This window comes from Phoenix dactylifera, chromosome 10 (assembly GCF_051530095.1).
Source record: "Phoenix dactylifera cultivar Ajwa chromosome 10, Ajwa_hap1_PhDact_Kaust_v1.1, whole genome shotgun sequence".
In the NCBI taxonomy this organism is placed as follows: domain Eukaryota; kingdom Viridiplantae; phylum Streptophyta; class Magnoliopsida; order Arecales; family Arecaceae; genus Phoenix; species Phoenix dactylifera.
Genome location: NC_143199.1, coordinates 25,437,242 through 25,456,130, shown reverse-complemented (window position 1 = coordinate 25,456,130; position 18,889 = coordinate 25,437,242). Strand labels below are relative to the sequence as shown.

General features: G+C 37.9%; 1 protein-coding gene across 2 annotated transcripts; it reads left to right on the top strand.

Annotated features, from left to right (window-relative positions):
- Positions 1-1,873: 1,873 nt before the first annotated feature.
- SETH1 (phosphatidylinositolglycan synthase family protein) lies at positions 1,874-13,856 on the top strand. 2 transcript variants are annotated; one of them, XM_089925840.1, is made up of 3 exons: positions 1,876-2,814; positions 3,396-6,110; positions 12,512-13,856. In XM_089925840.1, the coding sequence occupies exon 3, from the start codon at positions 12,694-12,696 to the stop codon at positions 13,600-13,602; it is 909 nt and encodes a 302-aa protein (XP_089781966.1). In that variant the 5' UTR covers positions 1,876-2,814; positions 3,396-6,110; positions 12,512-12,693; the 3' UTR covers positions 13,603-13,856. The 2 variants fall into 2 exon arrangements, with proteins under 2 accessions (XP_017700357.1, XP_089781966.1); XM_017844868.5 differs by lacking the exon at positions 3,396-6,110 and having other exon boundaries at positions 1,874-2,814.
- Positions 13,857-18,889: the final 5,033 nt, after the last annotated feature.

Here is an 18,889-nt window from a genome sequence, read left to right as displayed (position 1 = left end):
GCGAGGGAGGCGACGGAGCTGGAGGAAGATCCATGTGCGTTAAAGATCACGTGCTTTGCACGTGAATCATCAGTTTATGTTATATTTTATTCTTTATAAAGATAATATAAAAATGAAATATACCACGTGAGTTCAACCGATTGATGATATGATAAGAAATTTATCCTTTGTCTCAGCACCTCATAATCCAAGTATGTACTTTGAAGCATATATTCTTGCAAATATACTTCATGTCATCTGAATTTTGAGTATGAATTGGGGTAATGTTTAGAAGATTCTTAAATCATCAAAGCTGATATTAAGAGGTCTCATACATGGATCGCTAATCATGATTGTAATGAGAAATGTACATGTTTAGTCTTTTTTTTTTTTTTTCTTTTCCTTTTTTTGGCTAAAGCGGATGCAGGTACGAATAAACCCAAGAAGATCAAAACATAACAGTTCCTAGAGCGCTCCGGGTAAACCTTCCTCACCCAGCCAGAAAGTCTCTTCAGAATGCATCATATACTGCAGGTACGTAAGAGATTGCCCAATCTGCTGTCCCATTTGCCTTATGGTACATAACCTGTTTAGACTATTCGTAGTACAATTTTACTCCATAATTTGGTTCTTGCAAACATGGAGACATTTTATGAACATAGCTCACATTCGCTAGTTCAAATTTTTTCAAAACTTTCTATGTCTTAAAAGCAAAGTTCCAAGCATTGCGTAAGAACTTGCTTGAGAACTAATACATTTCTATATTATGTGCGTTACACGGCGTATATGCTAAAAACCTATCATGGAAGCCCGTATATAGAATTGTCACTACTGAAATATAAATAAGATGTAACTTATCTAACATCTCAGAGATTTATCTTTATCAAATAGATCATTGACAAATAATGCTGAGAAAATAGATGGCTGCTAGAGACTTCAGATTCAGGTTATCCCTAAATATCAAGTTATGATAAGCATTGGCCTCATATTGCAGATATGTCAAATTATGACCAAAAGGAAAATTATTGATACACCAAGATCATGTGATCCTATAGTCTAGCAAGCAATTCTCATTGTTAATATTTACAGTAATTGTAAACAAAAACCAATAAATTAAATAAAAGATACTGATTAATTATTTATATTTATAAAGAATATTGACTCCTTTTCATTACCTATTAGATCAAAGCATATATAGATAAACAAGTTGAAATTTTGAATAGTTTATCTAAATACAATCATTTGTCTATCGAAGATACGCCACATGCATTTTCACGCCACCATCTTAAAGTCAAACACTTTAAGAGGATATTGCTGCATCTGAGTTTGATAGATAAGAGTTTCTGTAGCAAGCCACTTCATTATTTTTTAAACAAGGAAATACTATATTAAATAGGCAAGATGATAAAAAAGGAAATTGGTGCCCAATACTGAGATGTCATCTCAAAAGCTATAGGTTTATAAGCTGCCTCTCATACTCAAATCTTATTAATATGTACCGGCTTCAGGGCTGATCCAATTCTTAGGCGACTGTTTAATATATATGTATAATAAATTCAAAAAATACTAGGTACAAGGCCAAATAGGATCGTTTTTCAGTATCAATTTCTACTCGACCACATTAAAGCGGTCAAAAATAAAAGGCTTCTTTCTCACCCTCACTATCTTTCTAGGATAGATTTCGTTTTTTGCTCTCTTGTACTATTTGAATTTTTCTGTAGAAATGAGAATTATGAATGAAAAATCATTTTTTTCCTATCAGAAAGACTAGTGTTTGAAACAAGCAAAGCGGGAGGTAGGCCCGCAAAAAAAATCAATAATTACTAATTAGATCAGTTATTCTACTTGCCTCGGTGGTATAAGGCCCCTGCCCCCAAAAAGGGCCGTTTGCCCAGGCGGCAGCAACGTTGCAACCATTCTTAAAGCGGCAAAGCCGATCCCAAACTCCGTCTTCCCACTTTCCAGTTCCCCGTTTGGTTCGTCTTCTCGGCGTTCTCGACTTCTCACAGGCGAGGTTAGGCGAGGTGGCGGCCGCGTCGTCGTGGCGACAAGCGTCACAAGCCGACAAATGCATTGGGCCGCCCCTGCCTCTCTCTCTCTCTCTCTCTCTCACGCCGTTGGCTTCCTCTCTCTATATCTACTGATCTCCACGAAGCTCCCCTAAACTCCACTCCTGCTATTCGAATTCTCGATCGAATTCGTTTAGGGTCCGTTTGAAAACTTGGAATTAAGGAGAAAGGAATGGAATGAAAGGGAAAGTAAAAAATTTTGATGTTTGGGAGTTTTTTATTGGAGGAAAAAGAAAAGAAAAGGAGGAAAAAAATTTAGATCTCTAATCCTCTTTTTTCTTTCCTTCATAAGTGGAAGGATTTGGAGAGAAAAGAATTGGAACTTAAGCATGCCCCTAGGATATTTTAGTAAAAATATTAAAAAGGTATGTTTTTTTTTTTGTTTTTCTCTCCAAACTTTCAAAGAAAAAAAAGTATTTTTTTTTTCTCCTAAAACTTCGAAACAAGAGAGGGAGAAAAGCCTATTCTATTTCTTTCTTTTCTTTTCGCTCCTCATTAAAGTTTTCTTTCTTTTCTTTTCTCCCCAAAACTCCAAAACGGAGGCTTAGGGGCGCTCGAAATGGATCGGTTCTTGCGGTATATGGGGAAAAAATGGATGTAAGAGAGGCAGATCGCCCGGTTCTTGATGCGTTTTCGACCTAACTGAGGAGAAAGCACTCTCTTTTCTCTTTTTCGAGGTGTCCACAGCATTTTTTGGGGCGTCCGCGCAAAAGAATTCGTCTCCTGGAGGGCTCTGTCATGGAGTACGGTCCCTCTGATAGCAGCGGTAAGTCGAATCGACCTTTCTTGTGGTGTAATGGCGATTTCTCGCGTGTTTCTGGGTTCTTGGTTCGATAATTAGAGGGATTTCTTTTCAAATCTTGTACTGGAAAGAACCTTGGCGTGGATTAGTTGGACTAGCTCGGGTAGCTTGGGAGTATTGCAACATTGGACAATTACGGTTTAGAGTTAGATTTGTTGGTAATTAGGCCTAGCTTTCTTGAATCCTTCATTTTTTTCATGAAATATTTCTTCTTCGGTTCCTGTATGCTAGCTGGTGTTTAATTTGTAAGCCGAACGGGTTGAGCTCTGGTTCTTGGAAGAACTAGGGTTTTTATAGGTCAGAGTTCATGTTTTTCCTGTGCCCCTTGCATCGGATAGAGGTTAGGGTTTAAATCAGGTAATATATATATATATATATATATATATATATATATATATATATATATATATATATATATATATATATGTAGTAGCGAGGCTTTGTTAGCATTTAAGATAGTCTGTCTTGATTGTGAAACCTGAGTTGGGCTTCCGAAATCTCAGAAGTGCAAATATTTTGCATTGAAGGCGTCTTGTACTTTATAGGGTGCAAAGGGAAATATACTTGTATTTAATTTCCACGCTTGTGATTGGAAGCATCGGACGTGGGAATCCAAGCTGCTTTATGAAATTCAATATCTAGCTCGTAGCCTTACTTATGCGAGGCGGGTGCTGGATGCGGACCACATTCTGTTTGAGGAAGACTCAGCTACGATGATAGAGTGGATACGGAGCCGGAGTCTCGGTGTGAGCTCGAGCATGCTGCTTTGTAACGTTCGTAGACTCTTAAGCGAGAATGGTCTCTCGTGGGTCACACACGTCTACAGGGAGGCGAACAATGCGGCCGACTGGATGGCTTCATTTGCATCTGACTAGGTGGCTTCATTTGCGGCCCACCACTTGGGAGGGTTCATCTGAGGCGATTGTGCCTCAGTCTCTTTGTCATCTTTTTTTTTCCTGATTTTGTAGGTTGTACTTACGCCCGGCATGTGTAAGTTGCAGTTACACCAAAAAAAAAAAAAATCTAGCTCGTAGTGTATAGAGTCATTTTCTTCTATTTAAAAGATACAAAGAATTGCAAACTGGGACCCTAGCACATTAGGCTGTCACGAACATTTTATAAAACCTGAGGGCAGGAAAAGGGTCCCGCTAAGTTACAAGACTCTCTTGACTCTAAATCTAAAAGCAACAGGAATAACCTGATTTCTCATGGTTCGGTACTTTTCATGTTGGTAAGGATACTTACGAGTTCCCTTTATTTCTATCATGTTACATTACTCCACATATTTGAGGGATAGTCATGAAAACCTGATACTGTTGCTTCTTAATTGCAAAGGGAATGAAGAATCTGCTCCTGAGATGCTAATATGTGCTACTAATATGAACTTTGTAAAGGATGTGAATATCCAAATCATTTTATTTTCTATACACTCCTAATTAATTACACTTTTGAGTTCACCAGGTCTATTTCATATATCAGTGGAAGAGACTAATTAATTGTAATCAAATTGGAATTATTAGAATTTTATGTAGCTAATCAACTAGTTCATTAACATTTCTAATTTATTACAAGGATCCATGGTTTTCAGTTTTACTTAATCAATGGTCTTTTTCATCAAAGCAGGTGATTAAATGTGGTTTTGTTGAACCAGAAGTAGACTCATGCTTGAAACTTTAGAATGTCTTCCCTGGAAAATTGCATCTAGTGGTTCCCCTTAAAGGAACTTGAAATTGTTATTCATACCTAACTTGGGTGAAAATCTTTCCTCCCATGAATCTTGGGAGCTCTGTAAATTGGATGATATATAGCAGCATTGGGGAGGGAATCTGATAGAGATGAGTGGAATTTGGATTGGGGATTGAGCTGTATCTTGCTGGCATTTCATGTTCAGACATCTAATTTGAATAAAAGTGAACTACTTGCTATATAGAGCACAAAAGTTTAAATGGATTAAATGAATTAGCTATATTATCGATTGAAAATAGTATTTTAATAAATCTTAAGTATAAAAGTTTGATTAGTAATTTTGCATCTCAAAAGGCTACACGAAATATTTTTAAATAAATTTTTAAAGTATTTTGTACTTATTAAATTTTTTTCATCATTTTTTGAAAAAAAGGCCTTCTTTAGTGAGTTCGTCTTAGACCTCCAAATGCATTCGGCTGCCCCTGCTGACATTGATAGACATTACACAGACTTGTATATGCGCCCATTAGGAAAGGATCAAAAGACTCATTTTCAGGGGATATAATTATCCAAAAAAAATGATCCCCTTCAATAATCTCTTTTAAATGACAAGACTTTGATCATCTAAAACTTACTTTACGCTCTTATATTTAATTGTTACAGATATTTTTACGCATAGGGTGTGCATGTGGGCTTTGCTCTTTTGGAATGTTAGGTGTTAGTACAAAAACACATTATTTATCAAGTCTACTTCATAATGTTCATCCATGAAACTACTTCATTGCCCGCGAAATGATCCGGTAATGCAAGATCACATACATTAATGTGCAACCCTGAATGTTTGAGTCAAAACAGGGTCAAATCAACAGTTTAAGTTAAATATTTAACTATTACTATATACTTAAAAAATATGATAATTGATAAACAAAAGTCTACCAAAATAAATAATGAATGTTTAATGTAATTAAGTGAAAGTATGTGAGAGGACAAGGAGTTGTTGAGATGAATAAGAAGTGTTTAGGTTAAATAAATTCATTGAATGAGTGAAGGAGAAGTTGTTTTATATAATTTGTATTTTTAGGTCAGGTTAAATAGGATTTGGGTTGAGTCAGGCCTCTCATTTTGCCGATCCAAATTAGATTCAGATATTATACGGGTCAAGCCATGTTGGATCAGAAAATATAAAATTTAGATCCGATATTTTTTTAGTCCTATTTTTGACCCGATCCGGCCCATGAGACTCAAAAAGTGAACGATTATTTTTTCTTTCTTTCTTTTTTTCTTTTTTTTCTTTCTAGAACGGATGTCTTATACAGTGCAAGTACGAATGCACTCAAAAAAAGCCGAAAATAATAAGTCTACCCGTTGGCTTCTCTATACTCGGCCTGCAACCAACCATGGCCCGGATATAGCTAAGCAGCGGATAGTATCGGTCCTCCTTTCATCGACCAAGAAACACATCATGGGACGGGACTGGAAGAGGTCCGGTTCCGTCGCCCACCATCTCGCTCTCTCTTGTTTCTCAAGCATTCCACCCGGAACTCCAAGGAATTCTCTCTCCTTCTTTTGCTTCTGTAAGTCCGATCTCTACCACCCACTCATGTTTTTGTTCCTCTTCTGATGTTGCTGCTGGTGTGGCTTCAATTTGAAGTTGCATACTCTATGTTTCATATCACATTTTGCATCTTCTTCCGGACTTGTAATTTCGGTTTTCCTTGCACTACGCAGTAGGTTTTCAGATGAATTATTGAACGCATACCACATGCATATACGTTGTTTGATTTAATGCATCAAAGGACATTATATTGTTGGTTTGTCAGCCATGATAGACACATTCTTTGATTCTGGTACTGGTTCACTGAATTACACCATGGATTGACTGCAACAGTCTCACGATCATCGTATTTGTGCTTCTCTTTAGTGTGCACTTTAAATTAAAAAAAATTAAATCTTTGCACAAACATGTGAAATTCTTTAATTCTTCTTCTTCTCTCTCTCTTTTTTGCCCCTCAAATTTCTCATGTCGTTATGTTAGTGGACTGATGCTATGAAGCACAATACCGAAAAATGTTTGGTTTCTTAGTGAGATTTGCTCTCCTTCTTTCAAGTCATGTGCTTTCATAGCAATGCTGAACCAAGTAGAAAGATAAGAAGAGATTAGAATAAAAAAGTTAACCGATTTAAAATGTGCGCTATGTCATTAATGGACTTAGTTTTTGAAAACGGATTGGACCGTGTTTTAACATTCCTGTGTCTAACCTTTTTTATTTTTATTTTTTTGGCTTTTCCTTTTCTTTTCCACTGATATGTTGATGTCTTTTACAAAAACATCCACTTAGTGTCTGGGTAGAGAAGCTTGATGTGCTCAGTCAGCTTGGAGTCTCCCAGTGGATTAATATATCTTTGTATTTTTAGCAGTCTGGATTTTCTTTTTTTTGAACTTGATGACCACGTTCTAGTGGAATATGCCTAACTGCTTCTGTAACAGGTGAAATTGTACCATTGGTCTTTTATCAAGTGATGCACCCAATTTCTTTTGCACTAAAAATATATTCATCATTTACTAATAATCAACTCCATGATCTATTAGATTTTTTGTGCTGTCTTTCATAATCCACTGACCTAGAAGTTAGAACTCCATAAAGAGTTTATCTTCTCATTTCATACTTAATAGGAAGCTTGCCTATTATTGAGAGAATTGATGCCCTTATATATCCGGGTGTCTTGTGTGCAAGGCACGTTCCCTAGTACTGGTTATACTGGAAGAATTCCTAACTGAAACTAGAGCCTGAATCTCATCTACTTCACAACACCTCTTTCTCTTCCTCTAGGCGCAAACACCACACCAAACCACCACCCCACCACGCCGCCACCCCCCCCCCCCCCCCCAAAAAAAAAAAAAAAAAAAAAAAAACCCACCTTCTATAGAGATCATGATGCCACGAAGGGCAAGATCCTATGCCCTCAAAACACCACCACCACCACTTTAACTTTCAAATTCCTTTCCAGGCCTTAATTGTCTTTATGGCATATGCCAATAGAAGGGCACATGTGGAAATGGTGATATCTTGAGCAATTTTAACTTAAAAACCGTAATATCTTTCTTTTTTCTTTTAATAATCTTGTTATATCACAAGAACAACATTCCTCTTCAAATCTGTTGTGGATCTCTTATGAACTCTCCGATCTAGTGCAACAGTCTTTCCTTTTTTTACTTGAAATTTCTGGTTAGGGTGAGGCAGAAATACAAGATATGGGGACAAAGGGATTCATTTTGTGTCTTATTGGGCGGTCAATACTCAATATCATGTCGACAACGTTGGGGAATATCAATATGCATTATCTGATTTCTGTTCTTAAGGTCCTAATTTAGTCAAAAAAAGCTCTTCTTTTATTGGAAATAAATAATAACAAACTAATCAAATATTTGACATGTACATTAACATTGATAATGATGCACAGAACTCTTCAGAAGACATCTGCCTAGGGTTTATGTTTGGTATATATATATTATCGAGAAATGGATGGCTAAAAAAACACCACAGCTAAAAAACTATTGAAAATTTCCTGATTTATCTCGAAGTGATTGATCCATAACCATTAAGGCTTGCCAACTATTCGGGTTGGCATCTCAAAATGGTTATTATGGACTTTCATTCAATAGTGACGTCCACAAGAGAGGACTGGATTTGTATCTGAGATTCAAGCACCTCTCCTGTTAGTTTGGATCTTAAGTACGATTCTTCATGCTTATTGGTCTGGATATCTATGTTGTAAGTTGAAATCACATTGATCTAAGGCAAACAATTCAAACTTTTAGATACTATCCATTGTTGTACTCATATCAATTCACCTGCTATGAGTGTTTAAGGTATGAGGGTTCGTAAAACCAATTTTCCTATGTTAGACTAATTCTAGTCACTTGTTCATTCAACAATTAAAAACCTTCAACGAAATCTCATTTATGAGCAAATGCACCTACCACCATGAGAAGCTCATAGTACCGTCTGGAGTACAAGCAGAGGGAGTTAGAGTGTTAGAACCGACCAATCTTCTTGGTGCCCAATCACCTTACCTACATGCAGCTTAAACAATTTGACAAGTTTTTGGATATTTGTTTCATTCTAACTCTGCATTCGTATGCATATTCTGGTGGAGTTGCTGGTCACAATAATTCAGTTAAATAATTGAGTGTCTTTGTTTTTGGATGATCAATCAAATTTGTGGTAATATCTACAGGGAAATTGTGTAACTTTGCTAGTCAACATGCCCTGTCATATTTCGCTAAGATAGGTCTTTAAATAGTTGTGGAAATGTTTCCCTAATTTATCTCTTTTGCTTTAATTTCTATTTATTTGTTTATGCTCATGTATTATAAAACTTTCATGTTCTAATTAATTTTAATATAAATATTTTAATCGTTTGCTTAATTATTGCCTTCTGGCAAAGCACCATTTGGTCTCTAGTTTCCTGTTCAGTTCACAGCTGCCTTTTAAATCAATGGTTTCGCATTATTTTGGCACTATCACCACCAATATTTGAATATTATTGTCATTAGATTTTTGAATCTATGGAGTATGAACAATCCAATAAATTTAGTTTATCACGAACATGGTTTTTGGGAAACAAGCCATTTGTTTAATGATTGATGACGAATCTTTATACCATGAATATATAAAATTTGTTGATGACTCCAATCTTAGATGAAATAGTCAAGAATTAAGCCATTAATCATCAATATGGAAAGCTAACCTTCATTAACCTTATCAACTATGGCATTCTTAAGGATACTTAATTGGTGCAAAGCCATCATTCAGTGTGAATGTGAAGATTTGTATGTATTCTGTCAAATGAACTTGAGAATGTATTTTTCCTCACATGTTGGAGATTGATGTGGTATATGATCATGAAATCAAGTCCAATGATATATTGAAGATTGTATTTCATTATGTGGTATTATTAATGTCATAAACTTCAAATCTAATAATGTAAGCATCCATCTCAAAATCCTCTTCTATCTGCTGCCAATGCCCCAATTAATTTTTAGAAGTGATAAGGGCGAGCAGTCATTTTTCCCTTCTACCAACAATTTCTTTTCAAGGAACTTCTGATTGATGCTCTCATCATTTTTTTGTCTTTATCCATCTTTATATAGACTTTTGAAGTTACAATAGATCTGGGCATGTGTTATCTGAAGATAATATTTAGGTAGAAAGCACATTATTAAATAATGGCTTATAAGGAGCGAAGATATTAAGGATATAACGGGTTTGAATGCTTGCTAGTCTGAAATATGTGGGGACAATTCAGGACAGTTGTTAATAATATGGATAAATTGGGCTTGAAGAAGTTAATATTTAAAGAATTATAAAGGAAGTTTGTGGTGACATAATTGAAGGGTTTTGAGAAGAACTCTAGCTAAATATAGGCTTATTTAGATGGGTTTCTGAATATTTATATGGGGAAACAATGAGCGAAATGAAAAAAAAAATGAAAAAGAAATAAAATTTTGTCTGAACCTACACAGAAAGACCCGAGAAGGATGTTAGAGGTATTAAAAGGAAACATCCTGGGTGCCCTGCCTAGGCCTGATGGATGTCTTAATTGGCTGCTAGGTAGGTTTTGATGTGTGTGGTTTCTCTTTTGCTGTGCAGATGCGGCACTCTCTGTGCTGCATGTGCCACTGGCCAGTGCACTGAGGGGCCACCACTGCAGTGGTGCGGTGCTACATGCATGGTCAGTCCGGCCCCATCTGCAAGGCATGGACCAATGGCATGCACAGCAGGGAGGGGTCAGCATGCCCGTGGGCACAAGCAAAATGCAAAGTGATAATGACGTTTCTCCTTTAAGCATCAGATATGGTATTTTTTTCTCTTCTGTAGAAACATCTTTAGCAAAATTAGGACATTACTGATTACTGCATTTGATAGTTGCTTGGAATTGCATTTGAGAAAATCATCTGCAAGCCCATTAGGCACCATCCCTAATTGCATTTAATTTTCTTATTCAAGATTCTCTACAAGGCAATGCTACCTTCTCAATATTGGATCTCCTTGTGCTGACTCATATAGTATCTAGTCCCTTTTGGAATGTCAGTCTCATACATATGATTCCCAAAAGTGATCTTTTGGATTCTTTTATGTAATCCTCCACTACTTAACTTCATATGTTGAGAAAGAAAAAAAATTCATGCAAGTTTTGCTGATGGTAGGCCAGATTTTTTTTTCCATCTCATTTTCATCTCTTCCCTTATGTTGCTTCATTGCCTAGTTTTATGTAATTGATTTCCTCACTGTACCGCCATATACAACATTTACACTTAGGCATATCATACCAAGGGGACAGCAATTTATGCAGCTGCTCACTTACACAGTTTACTGATCGGGGACTCCTTTAATTTGGCCTTTAAGAATACCCACTCTTCCCTTAAGTCATATTAGCACAATCGATATAATGTTCCATATCCATTGCCCAGTCCCTTGATCGTATTATCAGCTGGCCTTCATGTGTCCACCCATCCATGATGTCTTGGTTCTTTAATTGATCAGTTGTCAAGATTGGCCATTCGGTGAAAGATTAATATGATCTGCTGAAGTCCATGTCTGAATAGGCCATCTGTGTATGCTTTATGCAGCTTCCAACCGCTTCACAGGTTTTGAGATTCTATGATTTAATTTATCGAGCATAGCATGACTTTCTACTTGCTCTCACTCATAGTGTCTCAATATGACTTTCCACTCCATAATTACATACAAATGAAGTGAACCTCTTGGGCCAGGTCTCAACTCACAAAGGAGAAAAGAGAACTTGATCTGATATCATAATTCTTGCATGACAATTATCAGTTGTTTCTGAAGTTGATGGCAGGGTGATTGAGCTTCAGGTTTATAATCACTTGATTTTTTTCTTGGATAGGAGATCCAAGAAAAGTAAAACTGCTATCATTCTACTATCAATTTGTGGTGCAACTTTGCCATTTCTCTGTGATCTTGTTGTCAGCTTGGATCTTTTTGTTTATCTAGATTTTACCTTCCAATTCTTCAATAGACTCCAAAAAGTGTTGGGGCTATACTGTTGTTTCCATTGATATTTACAAATCAGCTGCCTGCAATAGCCTTCAGCATTTTGTTTGTTGTTTTGAAGTTGCTTGGGGCCGCTGGTCCTCCTTTCCAGTCGCAAATTGCAGCTCTTGTTGCCAACTATGGACCCAACCTTTGGACTGCTTTGAAATTCCTGATCAAATATTTGGGTTCTGATCCATTGAAGAATTGATACCTGAATCCTAAGGTGCTGGTGAAATTAGATAAATGCTTGCTCTGCAATAGCTTACATTCATTATGATTGTCCCCTTCAAATGATCGAATCATCAAACTTTAGGTGCATGTAAATAAGGAGAAATAAGGAGAAAACCTTACTGTACTACCCCTTATGCCATGTTGACAAGCAGAAAACAAAGGAAAAGGAAGATATAAATCTAGTTTTGCTTGATGTGTAGACAAAATTGCAGTATCCTGAAAACATCTATACACATCTTCTATATTAATCTTATAGCTTTCATCTGACGAAGAATTATAGATTTTGGTTTATCTTTATCCACGCTTATAGTCTTCTGCCATTAAAAGAATCCAGCTAGACCGAGAACACCTCAATTGTTTACTTTTTAACAACAAAAATTGAATTCTCAATGCAAGGACTCACACCTAAGCCAAACAACTAGGTTAGTTTCAAGCAAGATCCTAATTGGATGTAGAGCCCTGTTGTTACAATCAAAGATGCAGCAATCTGCTGTATTTGTTGCATGTTTTGCTATCATGATCCTTTTTTTTACATTTTTCTTGATCATTGCATTGCTCTTGTAAATATGTACCCGCCAGCTATGATATGTGATACAGGACCATTGATCCATTGAGTGCCCTATTTATTGATAGAGGACCATTTTTGTGCACTCTAAAATCATCTCTTTTTCCTTGAGCAGGAATCAGTTAAACTGAGAGCTTATCAACCTGGGATGAAGGTGGTTCTCTGTATGGATTAATTGCATGAACTTTAAATTTACTAAATTGCAGGCATGATATAGAAAGCTATACTAAAAGATTGGAGGCCATATTTGAGACCTTCCTAAGTTGAACATTTGTCCATTAGTAAATTAGGTAGCATATGATGAAGGGTGCTGCAGACAGGATATCACATCGTCCAAAGTGGAAGAAAGTAGCCTACGGAGGAATGCAGCCGGGGTACAATGATAACTACAGTGATGAGTCATTCCTTGAAGCAATGGTTATGAATGCTAATGTTGTAAAGAGGGATCTGTTTAAGGTGATGCAAGACTCCGTTTCCATATCTCAGTATCTTTGCATCGTTGCTCTGGTGATTTCTGTCTGGATTCATACATTGGGTTCAGTCATTGATGAGACCTCTCTCCTTAAACTTGATGTTGGCCTTCTAGCACTCGGCTTTTCAGTTCTTTTGCTTACGACAAGTCAGCTTTCTCAGCAGCTTCTCTCTCGATATCTTCTTAACATTTCCTTCTTCATCAGTGGCTTGTACATTTTAGCGCCTATATATCATACACTCACCAGGTCTATCAGCTCAGACTCTATATATGCACTCACTGTGTCGCTTCTTGTGGTCCATCTCTTCTTGCACGACTACTCTGGTTCCACAATAAGACCCCCTGGTGCTCTGAACAATCCAACCTTGGCCAGCAACATTTCTTTGAATGCATCAATAGTAGCTTCAGTTCTAGTGGCTTCACGCCTCCCATCTAGGCTTCATGTCTTTGCCATAATGTTCTTTTCCCTGCAAATCTTCCTTTTTGCGCCGCTCATCGCATTCTGCATTAAGAAATACTCCTTCAGACTGCATATGTGGTTCTCATTTGCATTGATGATTATGACCTTGAGCGTTGTGTTCCAGTTGCATCGCATGCTCTTTGTTCTTTTGCTGGGTCTTCTGGTTTTCGTATCAGTTGTTTGCCCCTACTGGCTTATAAGGATACAGGAATACAAGTTTGAGATAAATGGTCCCTGGGATGAAGCTAAGCTCTGCTTTGATATAACTGAGTGAGAAACAGTATTCCTACACTTCCTGCAATAATTCGTTGAAGGCATGTCCAGAATGGATTGCAAAGCTATATGCTGCTTTAACGGATAGATCCTGTGGTAAAATGTCGATGTAACATTTGTATCAAATTTCTTTTTTTTTTTCATGCTGCTGTAATGCTGCTAGAAGGCAACTAATTATTTTCTTATTGTTGAATATTCCACACCTCTTGTCTGGATAGAAGCATCACAATTATTCAACACTGGTATTATATTCTAGGGTGGCGCACCTTGAACAAACCCATTTTTCGCCAATCCCTATTTAGCCAATCTATGACCAGATGTGTGCCATGTTCAACAAGTTTGGTAAATTAGTTGGACTAACATGAGTGTTCAGCTACCTTTATTTTAAGTAATGCTCATTCGTAGAGTTGCATGAACCCAGGACAGCTTATGGGGTTAGGCTGTAGCGGTCATGCCTGGTTAAGAGTCTAGATCTAATTAAATTAAATCACATATACTGCAAATCCAATCACAAACATTATTATTGGTCTGCGATCAGCCCCACAAAAGCTATGCTAGTGTTTTTTTTCTCCACGTGGACTATAAATTGAGCCTACTCAAATGCCATTTATAACAATGATGGATCTAATTTAAAAATACTAATCAGAAAGTATTACTTAGATTTTTTAGCTCTATATAATTTTTTTTTTGGTCAAATCGGCATTTCATTTTATGGAATTCTAATGTAAGTGCAATCTACCGGATCAAGTGAAAGTAAATAGTACATAGGTGTGGAATGCATGTTAAGCTTGTCCACATGACCTCCTCGAAATGCCGGGCAACATAAGAGACGACCCAGTCTGTTGCACCGTTTGCCTTTCGATACACATGAGTTATCTGGCAAGAGGTCAACTTCCACACCAATCTGTAGGTGTCCCGTATCAACGGGTGGTCATCTCTATTGACGGGTGCTAGGCCGACAGAGTCTATTCTTTGAGGGTGACCCCTCCACGGTGATTGACTAGATCCGGAGAGCGAACAGGTACGAGGATAGCCTAATATAAGTATTCAAGATCTATCCGGTATACAATTAATGTGAGACTAAACACAAACTTGCATGGTCCCCATTATAAAAATAATGTCGTAAACCTGTTATTTGCTTGAGTCATTGTTTGCCTTTAAGATCGAGGAGGCCAGAGCTACCCTACCAAGCACCTGGTTAGTCTAAGTTCTATTGGTTGCATGACTATAATTTTGTACTTCAAAAAATTCCCGAACGGCAGGATTAAGTCTTGAGGGTTAACACCACTTTAGGACTGCTCGCTTGAAGGCGAGAGGGTGTACCATGAGCTAATGCTCAGGTATTGAGTATTCTTATTCTTCATAATGAAATAATACCTCAAAAATAATGTCTAAATAGCCACAATTAATGAGCATCAATCAGGTTAAGGTTTTTTAAAGGGAAAGGATTGTTTATCAAAATGAAAAAGAAAAGAAAAGAAAAGAAAAAGAATGGATTCAGCAAGAGATTGTACTTCAGTTTGAACCTTTCTACATCTCATGCTACAAATGAATGTATTCATATATTAACCTAATTTGCTATAGAATATGATTACTACTCTATTTAGTCTTCTTCTCACCCATTTTTTATCTCTCTTAAATTATATAAAATATCAAAACTATATACAAAAGTTTTAGTTGAACAGTTCAATGGGCCTCAATAACGTGTGCATGAACCTTTAATTTGCATGCTCAGCACCAAAACCCTTCTGACACCACACATGGCGGACATACTGATTGTGCTCAACGTTCTGTTGTTGGCTCGTACCATTTCATGTGATCCAGCTTGGTTAGTGGAATGATTTGGAGACAAAGCCCTTTTAACTTTGTAACCATTGACAGGGAATCCACACCAAAAGATGATTCAAGGGTAGGTCTTGGGCTTATTTTCCATGCTTAATGATGTCCACTTGGTTCTCATCATATTTCTCCAACTAAAACTGGAATTAGATGCTCCAACAATGTATAGATCATTCGAACAGGACCTAGGAAACATCATCCCCTTAAATAAACAAAAAGGACCTAGGAGGCATTTGAGCATCACACATTCTGGTATCCTAAGTAATAGTTCTAAGTGACATGCTTGGAGAAACAACTAATGGGATTATATTCTACATGGCATAGTCCTAATCATCAAAAAGAACTATAAAGTTCCAACATGCATATCTTCGAATCTACACAATCACAAATGGAGACAAGTTCACCACCACCATGACTTAACACCAATTGTCTTCTTCTTCTCTCCAATATATACATATGCTATTTATATCGAATATCGATACCGAATCAATATGATACAGCATGCACCATACCTTTTGATTCAAACTGGTACGATATATCATTATGTATACTAAAGATTTATGTAAAAGTTCTGTATGGATTTGGAAGTGATATCTGCCTTTCCTTGTAGTCTAAGGAACCTTTCTTTCCCTCCAAGGAGGGCGTCCGCTGGGCGTCACCTTTCCTCTGACATGACACCTCACGCAATCGAATCGAATGGTTTCCTAGGTGTGAGGGCAGATAATAGCTTTAGTGCACTCATGCGGTTCTCTAGGCCTTGCCTTGATAAAGAACTGTCGATTCAAAGGACATAGCTCGAGCAGGCATGGGATGGTCTTACCTAGAATCTTTATTTGACTGGTCACAAATCAAACTTCTAAGTTAATGTTGAATTGATCTTAGCATTCAAAATCACATCATTTGAGGACAATGTTATGAATGTATACTTGAATGCATCCGTCTTGGTTGAACTCTCCCTTATGTTGTTCTCTTTATTAAAACTAATACTGTGCATGTGCAGCACATATGCTTTTATATCCAAAATATAGATGGAAGACATGTTTGGAGTGCTTCCATAGTAATCAGAGTTAGACAGGACTCAGCCTCGATTTTTTAAAATGAAAAATTATTAAATGAAAGGAGTCAAGCGTCGGAGTGGAAATGAAATGGAAGAGTTTTTATTATAATAGGAAGAGACGGCGTCCCTAAGATATCTAGCTAAAACGGGGGATGATTTGTGAGATTACATACATATATATTAGAAGAAAACTTCAATTAGATAGGATGATCACAACTACTCCTTCTTCTCACCTACATCAAATATATCAAAACCTAAAGTAATTTATCATCATGCCAACTAGCCCTAACTAGCAAGTTGGCATCTCTCTCCACTTAAAAGAGGTCAGAATGATGTATTACTGTCCTTCGTATGCATCTCAAAAAAAAAAAGTTATTTTGGTCGTATCTTTGTTGTGGTATAAAATTATACGTGAAGCATGGTGTCAAATTCAACAATTCTTGAATAGCCTGCATGTATATGACAAGGCCTCAACTCTATGGTTAGTTCCAAATGCCACTCTAGCCGATATAACTAAAATGCCACTCATGGCTTCCGTACACTAGAGAAGACAGCCTAACATACCCAGCTGGCTGCCTGGCACGTGCGCTCCCCGTGCCAATGCACCACTTGCATGTCCAAGGCTCCAAAAGCCACCAAATCTTCCAAACCAGCGGTCGAGATTCGATCCAATGGACCTGGCAGCTCAGTTGCAGGGTGAGGACTCTCCTGGGCACGTGTGGCCAACTCAGTGGCTCCAATTTTTTTAATTTCAACATGAGAAGAAGCTCCTTGGAAGTAGGGCTGTTAACGAGCCGACGGCTCGGCTCGGCTCGTTTCACAGAAGCTCGGGCTCGGGCTCGGTAACGAGCTCTGTATTGGGCTCGAGCTCGGGCTTGCTTGGCAAAGCAAAGGCTCGGGTTTGAGCTCGTAAAGCTCGTTTCAGTTAGAGCTGATCAAAATCCGAGTTGGACTGGGCTCGGATCGGGCTCTACAGCAGAAATTAAGCCCGATGGCCTTGCCCAGGCCCGGCCCGGCCCGACTGTCGAGCTTAAATTTTTATCCAGGCCCGATCCGACAGGCCCGATTTTTTCTTTGTTTGGAATCTGGAAATGAGCCAGAATGGCCTGACCAGGCCTGGCCCGATTTTTTTGGTCAGGCTGCTTTTTCTGCCCAGGCCCGACCCATGGGCCTTTTTTTAATGCCCAAGCCCGAAAAATTTCGGACCGGGCTGGGCGGGCCAGAAGGCCCGTGATCAGCTCTAGTTTCAATTACGAGCTCCAGAACGAGCCCGAGCTCGCGATAACAGGCTATTTTTCTCTATGTGGTCAGATTTTTATGAATTATGGTGATGAAATAAAATCTTTTAGTGGGAGACTAGACCTCGTTTGGGCTCGTGAGCTGCTCGGGCTCGAGCTCGTTTGACTAACGAGCCAAGTCCGAGCCGGACTTTTACCGAACCGGGCTTTTACTGAGCCTAGTCTGAGCAGCTCGGCTCATTAACAACCCTACTCCAATGAGTTGCTTCCGGGTGGTGTTTGACCGTTGGGATCTCATTCGTGTGGAGGGGGCCACTGACCGTCCACCCACGTGTGATCCCTTTAGGCCGTACCTTTTGCATGGCTGGCTTACCCTGGGATTCCACGTAAGCTCCACATGGTTCCTTTAAGTTAATTACAACCATTACTGCATGTGGTTAGGTCTGCGGGGCCGTCAAACTTTTGACTTTGACCTAGCTCTTGCGGTTAAACAGGTGCTACCGGGTTCTGGTCGATATCGGTCGAACCCGTATCCAATCTCACAAAGTAACTTAGACTATGAACCGGCAATTGCAACGGTCCGCCATATTAGGAGTCCGGATTCTCTCAAATTCAGCACTAACATGGAGAGTCGCGCTGGCTGTAATTGAATGGACTTAATTGATGAATCAATCCTCTTCATTCAACTCCAAATCGGAGAAGATCTAAACTTTATAAGCGAAGTTTGATTTGATTTTCCATTACAATATTTTGAATTAATTGATCTATCTAACTATAATGGATGGTATAAGAGTACAATCTCGAGCTAAGATGAATATTAATCTCATAAAGTCTAGCATAACTGAGTCAAACATGACTAGATGAACTAGATTTAATGCAAATCTTGCTTAAACTCCTTGGTTGGTGCCCTCAATTATATCAATGCTAGCATAACTTCGTATACTTTTTTTCATCAAAGAATAGTAATTATATCTGCCAAAATAAAGTATACATAGAAAAGTGAATAAACTGAAGTAATATTTTTTTTTGAAAAAAAGTAGATCAAAAAATGTACTTCTGCTAGCCACTATTACATTTTTATATACAAATAACAAAACATGGCGCCGAAAATATTACCTTAAAATTATTGGTGCTGCTGGAAATTGGATCCGGGG